Source organism: Ascaphus truei, chromosome 1 (genome assembly GCF_040206685.1).
Source record: "Ascaphus truei isolate aAscTru1 chromosome 1, aAscTru1.hap1, whole genome shotgun sequence".
NCBI classification, from domain to species: Eukaryota; Metazoa; Chordata; class Amphibia; order Anura; family Ascaphidae; genus Ascaphus; species Ascaphus truei.
This window is the reverse complement of record NC_134483.1, coordinates 255,253,563-255,271,663: the sequence shown is the minus strand read 5'-3', so window position 1 is coordinate 255,271,663 and position 18,101 is coordinate 255,253,563. Positions and strand designations below refer to the sequence as shown.

The 18,101-nt window shown below is 41.7% G+C and overlaps 1 protein-coding gene across 1 annotated transcript in view; it reads right to left on the bottom strand.

Moving 5' to 3' along the window:
- The window catches only part of TMOD1 (tropomodulin 1), an 85,396-nt gene extending 67,638 nt beyond the window's left edge, over positions 1-17,758 (bottom strand). Inside the window, exon 1 of the mRNA XM_075603124.1 lies at positions 17,643-17,758. Coding sequence (XP_075459239.1) covers positions 17,643-17,742 — 100 coding nt within the window. The 5' untranslated portion in view covers positions 17,743-17,758. The remainder of the gene's footprint in view (positions 1-17,642) is intronic.
- Positions 17,759-18,101: the final 343 nt, after the last annotated feature.

Below are 18,101 nucleotides of genomic sequence, written 5' to 3'. Positions count from 1 at the left end.
AGCCCTTTTACAATACATGGGAACCGTGGCTGTCCCGTATGACAGATTAGTGACGACCATTCCCACAGTAGAAGACAGCAGTAGTGGAAGAGTACAGTACAATGGTCAGAGAAGGAAGGGTCCTCCCTTCCCCAGACCCTGCCCCCCCCTCCTCATCTCTCCATCACTTCTTCTCCCCCTCCCCCCCCCCTCTCTCTGTTTCGACCCTCACGCCAACCCTGCCGACCCACACTTGAAGGTCGGGGGAGCGTTGAGTCTTTCCCTCTTTCTGTCTATAAAACAAGAAAAACCTGTATTAGGCAAAATATTGTTTATTCTGTATACAATGTATTTCACACAATGCCTAATAAAAACTGTTGGGAAAAAAAAAAAAAAATACCCTTAATTTTATTTGACTGTGTACTAAAAGCTGTAATAAAAGGAATAAAATTCTCTCTAAATTTGTCATCTGATTTTTTCTTTTTATATGTTAGCAGTTCTGTTCTATTTAGTCCTCCTACTTTTTTAATCGCTGTTTCTACTGTCTGTACTTTATATTCTTTCTCCAGAAATCTTTCTTTCATAGGTATGATCTGATTTTCATACTCTTCTAGTTGTGTACAGTTTCTTTTTAAGCGCCTAAATTCCCCATAGGGGACATTTTCAAGCCAGGTCTTTTTGTGGCAGCTATCTGCTTTGATAAAGTTGTTGCAGTTGACTGATTTAAAATGGGTTCTCGTATTGATTTTATCCATTTCTATAAAAATCTCCAGATCTAAAAATTCCACTTTTGTAGGGCTGATATTATATGTAAAATTCAAATTGACATTGTTTTGATTTATTGTGTCAAAAAAACTTTGTAGGGATATTGAATCTCCTCTCCATATGATCACAATATCGTCAATATAGCGACGATAGAGCACCAGGTTTGCCTCCCAGGTATGGTTGGGCCAAATTACTTGGTCTTCCCACCAACCAAGAAAAAGATTTGCATAACTGGGGGCAAACCTGGTACCCATCGCAGTCCCTCTTGTCTGCAAGTAGAATTCTTCCCCAAACCAGAAGGCATTGTGGTCAAGGATAAACCTGATCCCATCAATAATGAAATCCAACTGAGTTGGAGCTATTGTCAGATGTTTTTCCAAACAATATTTCGTAGCATTACAACCCTGCGTATGGTCTATACACGTATACAGTGATGTTATATCACAAGTTGCCAGCAGAAATTCTGGTTGCCAGACCACTTTCTCTAGCAACTGAAGTATCTGTGTTGTGTCCTTCAAGTGTGATTAGAGTTTTTTCACTGCAGGTTGTAATAGCATATCTATATATGCTGATAGGTTTTGCGTTAGTGAATTTATCCCTGATATTATAGGCCTTCCGGGGGGATTAATAAGCGACTTGTGTAGTTTCGGAAGATAATAGAAGACTGGTGTCTTTGGATTCTCTATTCTGATGAAATCATACTCTTTTTTTAAAAGGATCCCTTTTTCCAATCCATCATCTAACAGAGATATCATTTCTTTCTCAAATTTTATCTTTGGATTTGATTCAAGCTTTATGTGGGTAGTTTCATCTCCCAACAGACGTTCAGCCTCCTTTACATAGTCTGGTGCGTCTAAAATGACTACACCTCCCCCCTTATCTGCTGGTTTTATTACGATTTCTTTATTATTGGATAAATCATCTAATACTTCCCTTTCTTTCTTATTAAGATTTGGTCTGTTTTTATTCTTCTGTGTGTTTATCTTTTTCAGGTCTTCTTCAATTAATTTCTGAAAGGTTTCCAGATAAGGACCCTTGCAGAAACTTGGATAAAATGTAGACGTTTTTTTAAACTCGTATGTAAAAATGGGTCATCGTTGTGTTCAATATTTGTAATTTCTGTTTCTCTCTGTTGATTTGTTTTGGCATAGTATCTCTTCAATGTTAAGCGCCTCACATATTTCTGCGCATCAATGAACATTTGGAATGATGATGTCCTATTTGATGGGGCAAAGTTCAGGCCTCTACTTAAAACTGCCTCTTCTTCCTCTTTAAGTTTGTATTTGCTTAAATTGAAGATTCCTATTTTATTATCTTTTTTCTTTACCTTCTCTGATCCCTTCTTCCCCCCTCTGCATCCTCTCTTCTTTCCCCGTTTCTCATTCCTCTTGAGGTTATAGCTGATGTTGCCCTCCACATTCTGGGGTAGTCCCTCCTGCTCTCTGTCCCTCTCCCATCCCCTCCTCTGTTCTAAAAAAGGAGGTTCTTGGTTACCAGAATGGTTTTCTTTCCTCCATGGTGATTTATATCTTTCCTTTTCTCTTCTATTACTAAGGTCTCTTCTTTCAGGTTCTCTATCTTCTCTATATTCCCGCTCCCTTCTAGTGGGTTCTCTTTTTCCCTTTGTGTGGAAGTCTCGTTCCTTATAGGGCCTTGAATTTCCCCCTTCTGTTCTTTTATTGTTATTTGACCTCCATTCTGTATATCTACTTTGATTTTTTCGATTATCTATATATCTGTCCTGATTTTCACTACGTTTATTTGTTTGTGTTTGTCTATATTTATCTTTCTCACGTCCTTTTTCTTTCTCTTTTTGTTTTTGTTCTTCTCTATTTGGTCTCACTGATCTACTTCTTTCTCTTCTATCTCGTTTCTCTGCTTCTCTAGATTTGCTTCTTTCTTTTTGTGCTGTTATTATCCCATGAATCTTTTCTTTGGTTTTGTAATCTCTGTATTTGTTTTCTTTATAGAGAAAGCAGAGAAACGAGATAGAAGAGAAAGAAGTAGATCAGTGAGACCAAATTGGGTACCAGGTTTGCCCCCAGTTATGCAAATCATTTTCTTGGTTGGTGGGAAGACCAAGTAATTTGGCCCAACCATACCTGGGAGGCAAACCTGGTGCTCTATCGTCGCTATATTGACGATATTGTGATCATATGGAGAGGAGATTCAATATCCCTACAAAGTTTTTTTGACACAATAAATCAAAACAATGTCAATTTGAATTTTACATATAATATCAGCCCTACAAAAGTGGAATTTTTAGATCTGGAGATTTTTATAGAAATGGATAAAATCAATACGAGAACCCATTTTAAATCAGTCAACTGCAACAACTTTATCAAAGCAGATAGCTGCCACAAAAAGACCTGGCTTGAAAACGTCCCCTATGGGGAATTTAGGCGCTTAAAAAGAAACTGTACACAACTAGAAGAGTATGAAAATCAGATCATACCTATGAAAGAAAGATTTCTGGAGAAAGAATATAAAGTACAGACAGTAGAAACAGCGATTAAAAAAGTAAGAGGACTAAATAGAACAGAACTGCTAACATATAAAAAGAAAAAATCAGATGACAAATTTAGAGAGAATTTTATTCCTTTTATTACAGCTTTTAGTACACAGTCAAATAAAATTAAGGGTATTTTAAAGAAACATTGGCATATCCTTAAACAGGATCAATGGCTAACAGAGATCATAGGAGAAAAACCAGATGTGATCTTCTCACGAGCGCCAAATTTAAAACAAAAATTAGTCACAAGCTACCTCCACCCAAAACAAAACCAATGTTGGTTAGATAAACTGTCTAAAGGTTTCTCTAAATGTCTAAATTGCAAAGCATGTAAAAATAACTCACAACTAAATACAAAAAGCATAAGTTTTAAAAGTATTGTTTCATCAATTGAATACCCAATAAAGTCACACATCACTTGCAATAGCAAAGGCATAGTGTATGTACTGCAATGTGGGTGCAATCTCCAGTACATAGGCAGAACAATACGCAAATTAAAGACACGAATTGGAGAGCACATTAGAAATATTATTAATGGTTTAGAATCCCATAGTGTGTCAAACCACTATAGGATTAAACATAATAAAAACCCTGCTTGCTTGAAGTTCCTCGGAATAGAACAGGTAAAGACAGATTGGAGGGGAGGAGACTTTATTCAAAAAATATCACAAAGAGAATCCTTTTGGATCTTCACCCTGCAAACCCTAGCACCTAAAGGGTTAAATCTGGAGTTGGAACTGACAGCCTTCATTTAGGATTCAAAATGCAGGAACCTGGCATTCCATCACATTATTTCTGCATCCTTAGGGATATCAAATAAGTAAAAAGAATCAATACATTTTTTATAATTATTTATGTAAGTTATTGTTTTAAACTGTCATTTATGTATTTATGTATTATAGTCATGTAAGAGATGGATCTAAACAGTGCAATTACATATGCAAATAGAGAGAGCAAGAAACAGTGTCAGATTGGACAATGCAAAGACTAGAGGATATATAAAGTGCTGCTGACCCCCATGTATCTACGTCACTGAGGAAGCTTTTAGCGAAACGCGTCTGACAGTCTTTTGGTCCTCGCAAGCCACCGTACAGAGGAGTGAAGTGTAATCCCAATTTGACTAACACTACCACCGAAGCGCATGCGCATGCGCGGGAGGTGGAAGTAACAGCAAGGAGGCTGACGGACGGGAAAGAGACCAGGCTGTGCTCAAGTCTGGGCAAACCAACCGATTCTCATCCACATCGCTGCACTACCATCTTATCGATTGGGACAGACTCCATGCGGACACCTGACCACCTGGGAGGAAGTCTGGCAGAGACTGAAAACTTCTCCTTTCTATGCCATTTTTTAATGGTCGTTTGTGAGTTGGCAATCTCTTTTTTAATCAATTTTGTTCAATAAACAGTGTTATACTATGTTTTTTCTGTTTTCTCCCTTTCCCTGAGGTCATACTAAGAAGTATACACTGCACATAAGGGGGAATCTGGTGTTTTAATGTAAGTGTGCCTACTGTATATCTCACTCCTAGCATACTACTGTGATCTAACCCTTCCTGATTGCGGTCCCTTTGTCTGTTTTATATTGCATGTGTCCTGGAAATCTGAGTGAAGCACAGCGCCGGAGGATCCCCCCCCCCCCCCTTTCCATTCAGTGACTAATACAGAGGTTGGTGAATCACCTCTGAACGAAACTCTGGCAGCAGGACTACACTCTATGAGGGACTGAAACTTTGAACCCATTTTAACACGGTTGGCGCATTTATTTTATTTTTCTTTGTATCTGTTGTTGTATTCCATATAGTTGCAGCCTTTCGTTTTAATTATGGAGAAAACATCACTTTTTTATAATAGGTTGCATAGAGGTTCAATGTTAGAAGAAGTCTTTTACACTTCCTTAGAAGAGGATATGATTACCACAGATGAAATATTAGCTAGCCCCATTCTAGATGAAGAAAAAATGTTTTTTGAATTTCAGAATCTAGAAAAGCTAATGATAGATGAAATTAAGCAATGCTGGGAACTAGCTGCCATTGAGAAATATATAGAGCAGGCTAGAATCCCAAGAGGGCTACGTATCTTTAAATCTCCCACCTTAGAGCAAGACAATCCAGTTTTTATGGCAGAGTGGAACAGAATATTGGATAATTGCTCATTTGAACTAATGCGGTTCATTACTATCACAAGAGGTGAGACGTTAAAAAGAATTGATCAACAAATCATTGAGACCCAATGCAACCTAGAAATATACGAGGGACATGAAGAATTCAATTTATGTGAAATAGAAATTAAAGACAGATTAGATAAAATAGAGGAAACAACTAAAGAAAATAAAAGGATGAAATTTAGAAGGGACAAAATTGATTATAAAGAAAACAAATACAGAGATTACAAAACCAAAGAAAAGATTCATGGGGTAATAACAGCACAAAAAGAAAGAAGCAAATCTAGAGAAGCAGAGAAACGAGATAGAAGAGAAAGAAGTAGATCAGTGAGACCAAATAGAGGAGAACAAAAACAAAAAGAGAAAGAAAAAGGACGTGAGAAAGATAAATATAGACAAACACAAACAAATAAACGTAGTGAAAATCAGGACAGATATATAGATAATCGAAAAAATCAAAGTAGATATACAGAATGGAGGTCAAATAACAATAAAAGAACAGAAGGGGGAAATTCAAGGCCCTATAAGGAACGAGACTTCCACACAAAGGGAAAAAGAGAACCCACTAGAAGGGAGCGGGAATATAGAGAAGATAGAGAACCTGAAAGAAGAGACCTTAGTAATAGAAGAGAAAAGGAAAGATATAGATCACCATGGAGGAAAGAAAACCATTCTGATAACCAAGAACCTCCTTTTTTAGAACAGAGGAGGGGATGGGAGAGGGACAGAGAGCAGGAGGGATACTACCCCAGAATGTGGAGGGCAACATCAGCTATAACCTCAAGAGGAATGAGAAACGGGGAAAGAAGAGAGGATGCAGAGGGGGGAAGAAGGGATCAGAGAAGGTAAAGAAAAAGATAATAAAATAGGAATCTTCAATTTAAGCAAATACAAACTTAAAGAGGAAGAAGAGGCAGTTTTAAGTAGAGGCCTGAACTTTGCCCCATCAAATAGGACATCATTATTCCAAATGTTCATTGATGCGCAGAAATATGTGAGGCGCTTAACATTGAAGAGATACTATGCCAAAACAAATCAACAGAGAGAAACAGAAATTACAAATATTGAACACAACGATGACCCATTTTTACATACGAGTTTAAAAAAACGTCTACATTTTATCCAAGTTTCTGCAAGGGTCCTTATCTGGAAACCTTTCAGAAATTAATTGAAGAAGACCTGAAAAAGATAAACACACAGAAGAATAAAAACAGACCAAATCTGAATAAGAAAGAAAGGGAAGTATTAGATGATTTATCCAATAATAAAGAAATCGTAATAAAACCAGCAGATAAGGGGGGAGGTGTAGTCATTTTAGACACACCAGACTATGTAAAGGAAGCTGAACGTCTGTTGGGAGATGAAACTACCTACATAAAGCTTAAATCAAATCCAAAGATAAAATTTGAGAAAGAAATGATATCTCTGTTAGATGATGGATTGGAAAAAGGGATCCTTTTAAAAAAAGAGTATGATTTCATCAGAATAGAGAATCCAAAGACACCAGTCTTCTATTATCTTCCGAAACTACACAAGTCGCTTATTAATCCCCCCGGAAGGCCTATAAAATCGGGGATAAATTCACTAACGCAAAACCTATCAGCATATATAGATATGCTATTACAACCTGCAGTGAAAAAACTCCAATCACACTTGAAGGACACAACACAGATACTTCAGTTGCTAGAGAAAGTGGTCTGGCAACCAGAATTTCTGCTGGCAACTTGTGATATAACATCACTGTATACGTGTATAGACCATACGCAGGGTTGTAATGCTACGAAATATTGTTTGGAAAAACATCTGACAATAGCTCCAACTCAGTTGCATTTCATTATTGATGGGATCAGGTTTATCCTTGACCACAATGCCTTCTGGTTTGGGGAAGAATTCTACTTGCAGACAAGAGGGACTGCGATGGGTACCAGGTTTGCCCCCAGTTATGCAAATCATTTTCTTGGTTGGTGGGAAGACCAAGTAATTTGGCCCAACCATACCTGGGAGGCAAACCTGGTGCTCTATCGTCGCTATATTGACGATATTGTGATCATATGGAGAGGAGATTCAATATCCCTACAAAGTTTTTTTCACACAATAAATCAAAACAATGTCAATTTGAATTTTACATATAATATCAGCCCTACAAAAGTGGAATTTTTAGATCTGGAGATTTTTATAGAAATGGATAAAATCAATACGAGAACCCATTTTAAATCAGTCAACTGCAACAACTTTATCAAAGCAGATAGCTGCCACAAAAAGACCTGGCTTGAAAACGTCCCCTATGGGGAATTTAGGCGCTTAAAAAGAAACTGTACACAACTAGAAGAGTATGAAAATCAGATCATACCTATGAAAGAAAGATTTCTGGAGAAAGAATATAAAGTACAGACAGTAGAAACAGCGATTAAAAAAGTAGGAGGACTAAATAGAACAGAACTGCTAACATACTGTATAAAAAGAAAAAATCAGATGACAAATTTAGAGAGAATTTTATTCCTTTTATTACAGCTTTTAGTACACAGTCAAATAAAATTAAGGGTATTTTAAAGAAACATTTGCATATCCTTAAACAGGATCAATGGCTAACAGAGATCATAAGAGAAAAACCAGATGTGATCTTCTCACGAGCGCCGAATTTAAAACAAAAATTAGTCACAAGCTACCTCCACCCAAAACAAAACCAATGTTGGTTAGATAAACTGTCTAAAGGTTTCTCTAAATGTCTAAATTGCAAAGCATGTAAAAATAACTCACAACTAAATACAAAAAGCATAAGTTTTAAAAGTATTGTTTCATCAATTGAATACCCAATAAAGTCACACGTCACTTGCAATAGCAAAGGCATAGTGTATGTACTGCAATGTGGGTGCAATCTCCAGTACGTAGGCAGAACAATACGCACATTAAAGACACGAATTGGAGAGCACATTAGAAATATTATTAATGGTTTAGAATCCCATAGTGTGTCAAACCACTATAGGATTAAACATAATAAAAACCCTGCTTGCTTGAAGTTCCTCGGAATAGAACAGGTAAAGACAGATTGGAGGGGAGGAGACTTTATTCAAAAAATATCACAAAGAGAATCCTTTTGGATCTTCACCCTGCAAACCCTAGCACCTAAAGGGTTAAATCTGGAGTTGGAACTGACAGCCTTCATTTAGGATTCAAAATGCAGGAACCTGGCATTCCATCACATTATTTCTGCATCCTTAGGGATATCAAATAAGTAAAAAGAATCAATACATTTTTTTATAATTATTTATGTAAGTTATTGTTTTAAACTGTCATTTATGTATTTATGTATTATAGTCATGTAAGAGATGGATCTAAACAGTGCAATTACATATGCAAATAGAGAGAGCAAGAAACAGTGTCAGATTGGACAATGCAAAGACTAGAGGATATACAAAGTGCTGCTGACCCCCATGTATCTACGTCACTGAGGAAGCTTTTAGCGAAACGCGTCTGACGGTCTTTTGGTCCTCGCAAGCCACCATACAGAGGAGTGAAGTGTAATCCCAATTTCACTAACACTACCACCGGAGCGCATGCGCATGCGTGGGAGGAGGAAGTAACAGCAAGAAGGCTGACGGACGGGAGAGAGACCAGGCTGTGCACAAGTCTGGGCAAACCACCTGATTCTCATCCACATCGCTGCACTACCATCTTATCGATTGGGACAGACTCCACGCGGACACCTAACCACCTGGGAGGAAGTCTGGCAGAGACTGAAAACTTCTCCTTTCTATGCCATTTTTTAATGGTCGCTTGTGAGATGGCAATCTCTTTTTTAATCAATTTTGTTCAATAAACAGTGTTATACTATGTTTTTTCTGTTTTCTCCCTTTCCCTGAGGTCATACTAAGAAGTATACACTGCACATAAGGGGGAATCTGGTGTTTTAATGTAAGTGTGCCTGCTGTATATCTCACTCCTAGCATACTACTGTGATCTAACCCTTCCTGATTGCGGTCCCTTTGTCTGTTTTATATTGCATGTGTCCTGGAAATCTGAGTGAAGCACAGCGCCGGAGGATCCCCCCCCCCCCTTTCCATTCAGTGACTAATACAGAGGTTGGTGAATCACCTCTGAACGAAACTCTGGCAGCAGGACTACACTCTATGAGGGACTGAAACTTTGAACCCATTTTAACACGGTTGGCGCAGTTATTTTATTTTTCTTTGCAGAAAACTTGAAGGCAGTACATAAAACTATTTATAAAAGAAGCAGTGCCAACTACTCAACATCTAAGTACAATATGTAGCTTAGTTAGTAACTACGGTGTAGATCTACAAAACGGTGCTACGTTTTAGCATGCTTTTACTCCAATTCATATGGGAAGCGTGCAAAGCTTAATAGCCTTTTGTGGACCTGGGCCAAGTGAATATCAGGGCTGGGAGAAACAAGCACCAAATACTTTCATTCTATGTAGTGTAAGCTACAGATGTTCTGCCTCCCTATTCCTTGAATGCCAAAAGGAACTTCTCAGGAGACGTCCTTTTGGCATTCAGTAGTAAGGCTGTCTGGATATGTGCATCCTTGATAAAGCGCCACGTTGGCGTGAAACGCATTACAGGATTTTTTTGTGCCTCATTTTAATAGCTAAATAAAAATATTTATTTTTTATATGAATTCCACATCCGACCCTTCTCGGTGGCGTCTCTAGTTATGGCTCATGCACTCTCGCAACACGAGAGACGCAAGCAACGCTGAGGAGAGGAGCGGTGAAGACCCCTACTCCCCTACCCTGTTCCTGCTGCCGATCCCTGCCTGGACCCTAACGATCCTGCTTCTCGCTTGCCACTGAACCCTGCCTGTGACCCCGACGATCCTTGCCATTCATCATGTTCCGGTCATCGAGGTCCTATATTGCTCCTGTGAGTACATCTCCTGTTGGATTCAAAGACTGAGTCCTTAGGTGTCGTCCATGCTGCCGAAGACTGCACGGAGGCGTCCGCACGCGGCGTGATCACATTGCCTTAAGGCATTGATCATGCCCATAGACCGCGAGGGCGATAGCAGGAGGGGGCGCGCGTTGCACGAGGAATCAGTTGAAACTGATTTCTCGGCGTGAAGGGCAGATCACGTGAGCATTTCGCCCAATGAAGGCGAACAAGCTCCGTGATGTCACAGAACACGCCCCTAGACACGCCTCCCTATGGCGCATCTACCATGTCCAGAACATGCACCCACTTCACGCGGTGACGTCAAGGACTCGCAAGCCTCCATGTGGACGAAGGCTGTATGGACGCAGCCTAACACTGCCACGAACATATTGCACTAATGTGTGTTCTTTTGTATTTTTCATATACACCTGCGCTCCCCAAGACTGTTACTTATTTACCTTTTTTTGAACACGTGTTCTTCTCTGGTACATAGGAAGTATAGAAAAGACACTTCAGACGGAAACCTAGTGTCGAGTTGTGCTAAAAGTGCCTAAATACATAATCCAATTCAGGAGATAGCAACATGCTTTAAACCAGGGGTGAGCAAACCTTTTATGCCGAGCCCCCCTTTTCATCTATAACATTTCTCGGGCCCCCCCTGCCTGATGTAATCAAAATCACATGGAAAAAAATCCCCTTTGTTAAACGGTATACAATGTAAAAACAAATATGTCTAAATACTTATATATTTTTCAACAGCTCGCGCTTGCAAAATTATGCTGCGTCCACGCTGTCGCTGAGAGCAGCGACATCAACAGGGTGTCCTGCATAATTTTGCAAGCACGAGCGGGGGGGGGGGGGGGGGGCGTGGATCAGGGCTATTTTTGTGTGTGTGTTTGTGCGCATGTGGCTGTGTGTGTGCGCGTGTGTTTGCATTGACTGCTGCTGAGCTCGCTTCAAAGTCAATTTTGTTTGTCTCCCCAAGCGCCAAGCTTGGGAGAGCGTACATGCACAAAGGCAATCCTTTCTGGGGGGCATTCACCCACCTCTTTGCTACCTCCCCCCCCCTTTTTTTTTCCCTTCCCCTCCCTTTTTTCCTTCTCCCATTTGCCTTTTTATTCTCCTTGCTCTTTGGCATGCTGTCCCCAGTGTCATCCACACTCCTACCTACAGTATTATTATTTTTTTTCCGTTTTCAATGTTATGAGTTCACTTTTTTTTTAACATTATTTCTGTACATTCATAGTATGATTGATATAGTGGCAGCCTACCCTTTCACTTGCAGAGGATCACAGCGAACTAGGTTGCCAGTGGAGGGGAGCAGGAACACAGCGCTATTGCAGGGCAGCGCTGGGGCATGCTCCTCCCCGTACCTCCGAAGCCCCCGCGCATGCGCACACACCCTCACGTGGCCGCCACCTGCACAATCCTGTTCGGCCGGCCACGCACAGCATCTTGGTCGCCCGTGTACATCTTCTTGGCCGCCCGTGCACAGCTATTTCGCCCTCCCGCGCACAGTGTCTGCTGGCCCGCGCACACCAGGTTTTGCCGCATGCCACATGCGCCCCCCCTAAATAATCTTGCGCCCCCCAGTTTGCGCACCGCTGCATTCAATCACAACACACACAATCACAACAAAGACACAGCACACATACTCAATCAAAACACACACAGACAACACACCCTCAATCACAACCAACACAGACACAACACACACACAGACACAACACACACAATCACAACACACACACACTCAATCACAACCGACAACACACACACACAAAACACACACAATCACACCAAACACACACACAGACACAACACACACTGGATCACAACCAACACAGACAACACACACACCACATACTCAATCACAAACCCACACAACACACACTCAATCAATCACAACCAACACAGACACAACACACACACAATACAAACCCACACACAACACACACACAATAAACACAATCACAACCAACAGACACAACACACAGACACACAATCACAACACACACAATCACAACACACACACACACAATCACAACACACACACACACAATCACAACACACATAATCACAACACACACACAACACACACTCAATCACAACCAACACCTACCCACAACACACAATCACAACACCCAAACACAACACACACTCAATCAATCACAACCAACACAGACACAACACACACTCACACACACATACACAATCACACTCAATCACAACAGTCACACTTTCACCTGGGGGGGGGGAGTACTGAACATGCTGGTCCCCCGTGTGCAGCTGAAAGCACAGCAGCAAGCACAGAGCAGAGCAGGGAAGTCCCCGCCCCCGCAGCAAGCACAGAGCAGAGCAGGGAAGTTCCCGCCCCCGCAGCAAGAGCAGAGCAGGGAAGCAGCCAGCACGGAGCTTGAGCTTCTTGGCTGCCGCCCGTGCACAGCAGCTGCCGGCCCACGCCCCCCCTAAATAATCTGGCGCCCCTCCAAGGGGGAGCGCCCCCTAGTTTGCGCACCGCTGCTTTAAACCAATGTCCTACTGTTTGGTATAACAGACAGAGGACCTGCTACTAGGTTGTTCTGGCAATACACAACAGATAATAGGGAACTTTGGACATACCTAATCCTTTACTGGAAGGAAAGGTATTTACACTATCATCTGGATTTTACACCTGTCTGATCTAGACAGGGATATTTGTTTCAATACCTAGTTCTAGAACACAGAAGTACACTTGCCTAGACAAGTTGAAGAACCCCTTTGAACAAGCACTCATATGGTGATAAATACACCCGGCATGGTGTATTCATGAACACCGCCAAATATTAAACTGCCGGGTGGAACTCTAAATAGAACAGCGGCTATTCTCCGCTCTATTACAATACAGCAGACGTCGCCGCACCAACATGCGTGCTGACGTCACAGCGGAGCGCCCACCGACGAACGTTTCGCGTCACGCTGACGCTTTCATGTATGTTTTACATCTTATTTTAATTTTTTGACCTTTTTTCCTTGGTGCCAGTCAAACTTAGTTCCTTCAAGCACTACCTCTATCAGTCTATAAGCCAGACTTAGAGGCATTCAGTTTAATACGTGTTTTAAGTGTGTTGAGTGTTACGTTTTTCACTAACTATACCCATATACACAAATAAAGGTTATTACTTTTTAACTATTTGTATTTGTATTTATCACCATATGAGTGCTTGTTCAAAGGGGTTCTTCAACTTGTCTAGGCAAGTGTACTTCTGTGTTCTATGATTCCTTCACCCCTGGCACCATCTCGTAGACAGTAGCTAGAGCTCACCATCCCCTCCCCTCTCACTCCCCATTATTTCAATACCTAGTTCTAGACAGAGGTGAATACCTAAGTGATCCTTAGCTTTTTATGTATTAGTTAGATTTCTGTTAGGACTGTGGATGCTTATGTTTTAACCTTTTTTCAATTAAAGATTACTTTTAAATTAAAATACACAAACATTACTCAACTGTGGTGCCCCCATAAAGGAATTATTTTTCTTCAAGTACCCCTGTATACTTTATCTGCTTTCAGCTATTTCCAGGCAGCACACAGATGGACATAGTTAGAGCGAGGTTCTGTTCTTCTTTATATATGTTTTTTCTAAAGCTCCAACATATCCTGAAGCACAGCACAATTGGGGTACAGAGATTTGATAATTACATAAACAGGTTACATACAAATAAAAATAAGGACAAACCTGCACAAACAGATACAAAGAGGTAATGAGGGCCCTGCTCGTGAGAGTTTACAATCTAGGGTGAATGAGGGACAATGTTGAAACAAAAAGGAAAAATGGCTACTCATTGTGGGATGGAGTGTACCTCAAGTTGGAGTATGGTAAATCCAAATAGATGATCCCATTAAGGTTTGAGGGTTTGAATGTTAGAGGGTGTTACATAGCATCAGGATTAATCCAGCTGCATAGCTGGTCCCAATGGGATTGGAGGGGATTGGAAGTTGGATGTTGGAGGTAAGGCAACCACGCTTTCATGAAAAGGTGAGTTTTCGGGGAGTTTTTAAATATCCGAATGTGTTGGGTGAGTCTGGTTCATGGTAGGGAATTCCAGAGAGAGAGGGCAGCATGGGGGAAGTCTTGTGCTGTAGGTGGGAGTGACAGGAGATAAGGCAGGAGGACAACTGGATGTTGAGGGCAGAATGTTGGGGCGTTTAAAGCTATATTTGGGGATGAGTGCTGAGATGTAAGTTGGGACAGTGTCATTGAGGGCTTTCTAAGTCAAAGCTAGGGTATTAAATTTGATTCTACAGGATGTGGGAAGCCAATGTATAGATGTGCATAGTGGAACAAGGGGAATGACCACTAGAAGAAGGTTGCAGTAGACAAGGCGGGACAGGATGAGTGAGTGAATTAGGATTTTTGTTGCATCATGAGTGAGAAAAAGGCATATCTTGGCAATAGTAACAGAATAAAGCAACCTCTTTCCCACTTAAAACAAATTCCCTCATTTGGTTTATTCATTAATGGACAAGAATAGTATTTTCTATCGGTAAATGGCGATATCACTCGATAAGTGATCTCATTGTATTCGTTAAAGAGTACTCACAAGTCCAAACTGAGTGAAAAGAGATTTTAGGTAGTGATTTTGTTTGGTCTTTAATGCAGTTATATGCAAATGAGGAAATCTTGCAAAATGAAGTACAGTATTCACATGGCATTCAATAAAGTGCCAGAAAGAAACTGACAATTAAAATCTCACAAAAATGTTCTTACCTAACCCTAGCTGGTGAGAATAATAGTGTGTATGAACATGTCCTGCCACAGGTTAGCCTGTGAAGTTATAAGGGAAGGAGCTCTGTTAGGCTATTATCAAGGAGGTGTGACAGAAGTAAAGGAAACTGCATGCCAGTGAGCTTTTTCAGTAGCAATATTTTTGCATTAGATAATTGGTATTAAATGTGATAAAAACTTTTTCGCTACTGTAATATTTTTTTGCATTTTAATGAAGACACAAATGACGCAATTATTTGTTGAATTGTTATAAAAGAATACTAAAGCTATAATATACATATAAATTGGCAAATAATAATTGATGAGAGTATATTCAAGTATGTGAATGTCTGTTTGGATTGTAAGTTCTTCAGGTTTAATAATAAGATCGTTGTGCTTGGGCCAGGCAGAGGAAGAGGCCCAGCCTACTGCCAAACTCCTGGGTTCAGCCAGCCGGGTCCAGCTCTCCCTCCCTGTATATATAAATAAGCAAGTTTCTGTTTTACACTCTAAAGCAGCGTTTCCCAAATTTTTTTTTCCGTGACCCGGTTATTTTTTAACTTCTCCTTCGTGACCCACTAAAAATGTTATCGCCTATAGGTAAAATAAAACAGTTATGAATGTCCATATAGATTTCATATATTCTCTCAATCCCCTCTATTCTCTCTCCCCCACCCCCCATTCTCTCTCTGACCTGCACAGACGCACACAGTCACTGACCTACAGACACTCACACAGACAGACCAACACAGACACTAACCACGCACAGACACCCACACAGACACAGACACAGCTGGCCTGCACAGACACAAACACAGGCACTGATAGGCACTGATACACACACACACAGCCACTGATACACACATACACAGCCACTGATGAACATACACACGCAGCCACTGACACACACGCACACACAGACACTGGTGCACACACACAGCCACTGGTACACACACACAGCCACTGATACACACACACAGCCACTGATACACACACACAGCCACTGATACACACACACAGCCACTGACACACACACACAGCCACTGATACACACACACAGCCACTGATACACACACACAGACACTGATACACAAACACAGCCACTGACACTACTACACACACACACACATACACACACACACTGATACACACCACACACAGACATTGATACACACACACTGATACACACACACAGACACTGCTACACACACACAGACACTGCTACACACACACAGACACTGATACACACACACATTGATACACACACTCACTGATGCACACACTCACTGATACACACACACACTGATACACACACACACTGATACACACACTGATGCACACACACACACACACACACACACACACACACACACACACACACACACACACACCGACACTGATACACACACACACAGACACACACATACTGATACTGATACACACAAACACAGCCACTGATACACACACACTGATATACACACACACACAGCCACTGATACACACACAAACACACAGCCACTGATATAAACACACACAGCCACTGATATACACACACACACAGCCACTGATATACACACACACACAGCCACTGATATACACACACACAGACACTGATACACACACACACACACTGATACACACACGCACGCACACACACACACACACACACACACACACACTGATACACATACACACACAGACACTGATACACACACACACACACACACACAGCCACTGATACACACACACACAGCCACTGATACACAAACACACACACAGCCACTGATACACACACACACACACACACACACACACACACACAAACACAGACACTGATACACACACACAGCCACTGATACACACACACACTCCCCTATACACATACAGACACACACAGTGAATTATAGGCAACGACGGATGTGAGTGACTGGAGGGGGGGGAGGCGGGCGAGAGAGAAAAGGACGGCGATCCAAGCAGGCGGCTCCACCGCCTCCCCCTGCCCACCAGCGACCCCTCAGCCACCATTGCCCGCCCCCGCGCCCATCTCCCGCACCAACTGACTTTGGGAGACAGTGACTAGGTGGGAGACAGTGACTGGGTGACAGTGACTGGATGGGAGAGAGTGACTGGGTGACAGTGACTGGGTGGGTGACAGTGACAGGGTGGGTGACAGTGACTGGGTGGGTGACAGTGACTGGGTGAGCTGACTTACCTTGCCGCCGGAAGCTTTCCCCTGCTGCCCCTGCTATCCCAACGGCAGTTGCCCGGGACGGGAGGTGGGCTTGGGGGTGCGGGAGGGGGGCCACGGGAGGTGAGCTCGGGGGGAGCACGGGAAGCTGGCCACAGGGGGAAGCGGGCCGCAGAGGAGCTGTTACTTCCTCCTCCGTTCCACGTTGGGAGCGGGGGAGGGGGGAAGCCCCTTCTTGTCCTGCGCATGCGCGGGGGAATCGCCGCCATTTTTTTTAACTTGAGCGAGAGAGGTAGGGGGGCGGGGGCGGGTAGAGAAACGGGAACACCGCGTGACCCACTATTTGGGAAACACTGCTCTAAAGTGTAAGAATAATATAATGATAGCAATGTACTCACCAGCAATGTCACAGAGTTCTGCATCAGATGCATTGGCCAAAGCTTCTTCCAGCTCTGGTTCCAAAGTCACATTTTCTAAAACAGGATCAACTGGCTGCATCTTGGGGATCCACTGCTTTCCTAATAAGAATGTTAAAAAAGAAAATGTAAAAAACATACTGCAGTTGCAGCAACGTCAAAGCATTACTGGATTTTAGTAATTTTCTGATTTAGATTCAGAAGACCAATAACATATAGCTGGATACGCAATTCATTTTAGGAACTAAGCAGAAGTACAGAAAGAATGATGAGGGATTCCATGTAGAAGCCAGGGCTAAGTCACAGTATTTTGGGGAAAATAAATATACAGATGCAGCGGCCGTTATTGAAACACTTCACGCGGTGTATACCTCAGAATACCCATGTGATGGAGCCCAATTTCTTCCAATCGTACCGCCTTTAGACGCGAGTGCAGAAAAT